At 31.8% G+C, this 1,436-nt stretch overlaps 1 protein-coding gene across 1 annotated transcript in view; it reads left to right on the top strand.

Moving 5' to 3' along the window:
- The window catches only part of LOC145994963 (uncharacterized), a 21,412-nt gene extending 20,639 nt beyond the window's left edge, over window positions 1-773 (top strand). Inside the window, exon 5 of the mRNA XM_083131495.1 lies at window positions 495-773. Coding sequence (XP_082987621.1) covers window positions 495-686 — 192 coding nt within the window. The 3' untranslated portion in view covers window positions 687-773. The remainder of the gene's footprint in view (window positions 1-494) is intronic.
- Window positions 774-1,436: the final 663 nt, after the last annotated feature.

The raw sequence follows: 1,436 nt of genomic DNA, 5'->3' as shown, positions 1-1,436 counted from the left end.
GTCAATTCATATCACAGATTCTGTAGTCTTTAAACGTATATTATAAATCAGACATATTTAATAGTTAAAATAGATGATTGACCATGGGATTGATACTTTGCATTTAATACATTAAGTAATGACTTGATAACGTTGTTGTCACACAATAGTTATTCACAAAAAAATTAGAAAAATGACAAATAACATGTACGACTTCATAATACTTTTACATGAAGATAAACAAAGTAAAGATTCCACTACAAATTTCACAAATTAATATCCATAGAATAATTTAAAGTTATTGGAAATACGTGCACGATCTCAATATGATATGCTTTTAATTTCTATTTTAATTTTATGCAAATTTATTATACTTTCTCAAAGGGTTCGAATTTGTTTATAGTTTCAAATAGATTTGTATAAATTATCAACATTTAATTATTGAAAACGCTTGTAAACTCGTAATATTCAACATACTATTAAGATGAGTGAAAACATTATTGCATTTTTTTTAGGGAGGGCACTACTGGCCTCTGGATAAGAAATCTGCAGATATAAAAGTTGAAGATCTGGATTCGTCCACGTCACAATCTCCTAAATCGAGAGGAGACCAGGAAGTAAGAATAGCGGGACAGCCAGGCGTATTTTCGTCAAAGAAGTCATCTTTAAAACTGGACAGTCGTCCTGTAATGCACGCCTGGGTTTGAATCTTCCTTGTAACCTGTTGAAAATAGCACTGTGCAAGTAGAAGTTGTCATAATGCTATGTATACACGCATGAGATTTCTCAATAAATCATTGATGAAGTAAATTCGTATAATTTATATTTCGCGTTTGCTGAATGGATCGACATCACAATGAACAAAAATAAACAGTGGTCCACAGTGACGTTTCTGATGTAATTTCTTCACGAATAAAGCATCAGAGAACGTTTTGTCTTATTTGACCAATAGTTTGTTTCTCCATTAATAGGATTAACTTTTCGAGTTTATGGCATGACTGTTTATATCCTATATACAGGTTAGTACTTGTTATGCAATATAAATATAATTGTTTGCATGCTAAAGATATGTGCTTAAAAATAAGCGGGACGTTACTGATCGAAAATGCCTGCATCTGCGTCATGTCGGCCCCGAGCCAAAACGAACGCACTGTATTGAATCTTATTAAACCACACATTTTTAGTGTGAAAAAATTTCCACTCGTTTAAGAAATAATGGTTCTTTCATCCTTCCAGTTAACGTCTGTTTCCTGGCTTATGCTTCTTTTGAACTCTTCTAAAATAAATGTTAAAGTAACAGTACAGTTCAACTCAGTTCTTCACTCTACATATTTCAGTAATGAAAGTACTTCACTTAAATACCTCAAAAATCTCATTTGTGAACAATTTATTACAGTATGTAACATTCGTATTCGTACACACGGATTTTCAAAGAAAATGCTTTAATATGTGAAAGG

Source organism: Lepisma saccharinum, chromosome 11 (genome assembly GCF_977018435.1).
Source record: "Lepisma saccharinum chromosome 11, izLepSacc3.1, whole genome shotgun sequence".
NCBI lineage: Eukaryota > Metazoa > Arthropoda > Insecta > Zygentoma > Lepismatidae > Lepisma > Lepisma saccharinum.
This window is presented reverse-complemented; position numbering and strand designations above follow the sequence as displayed.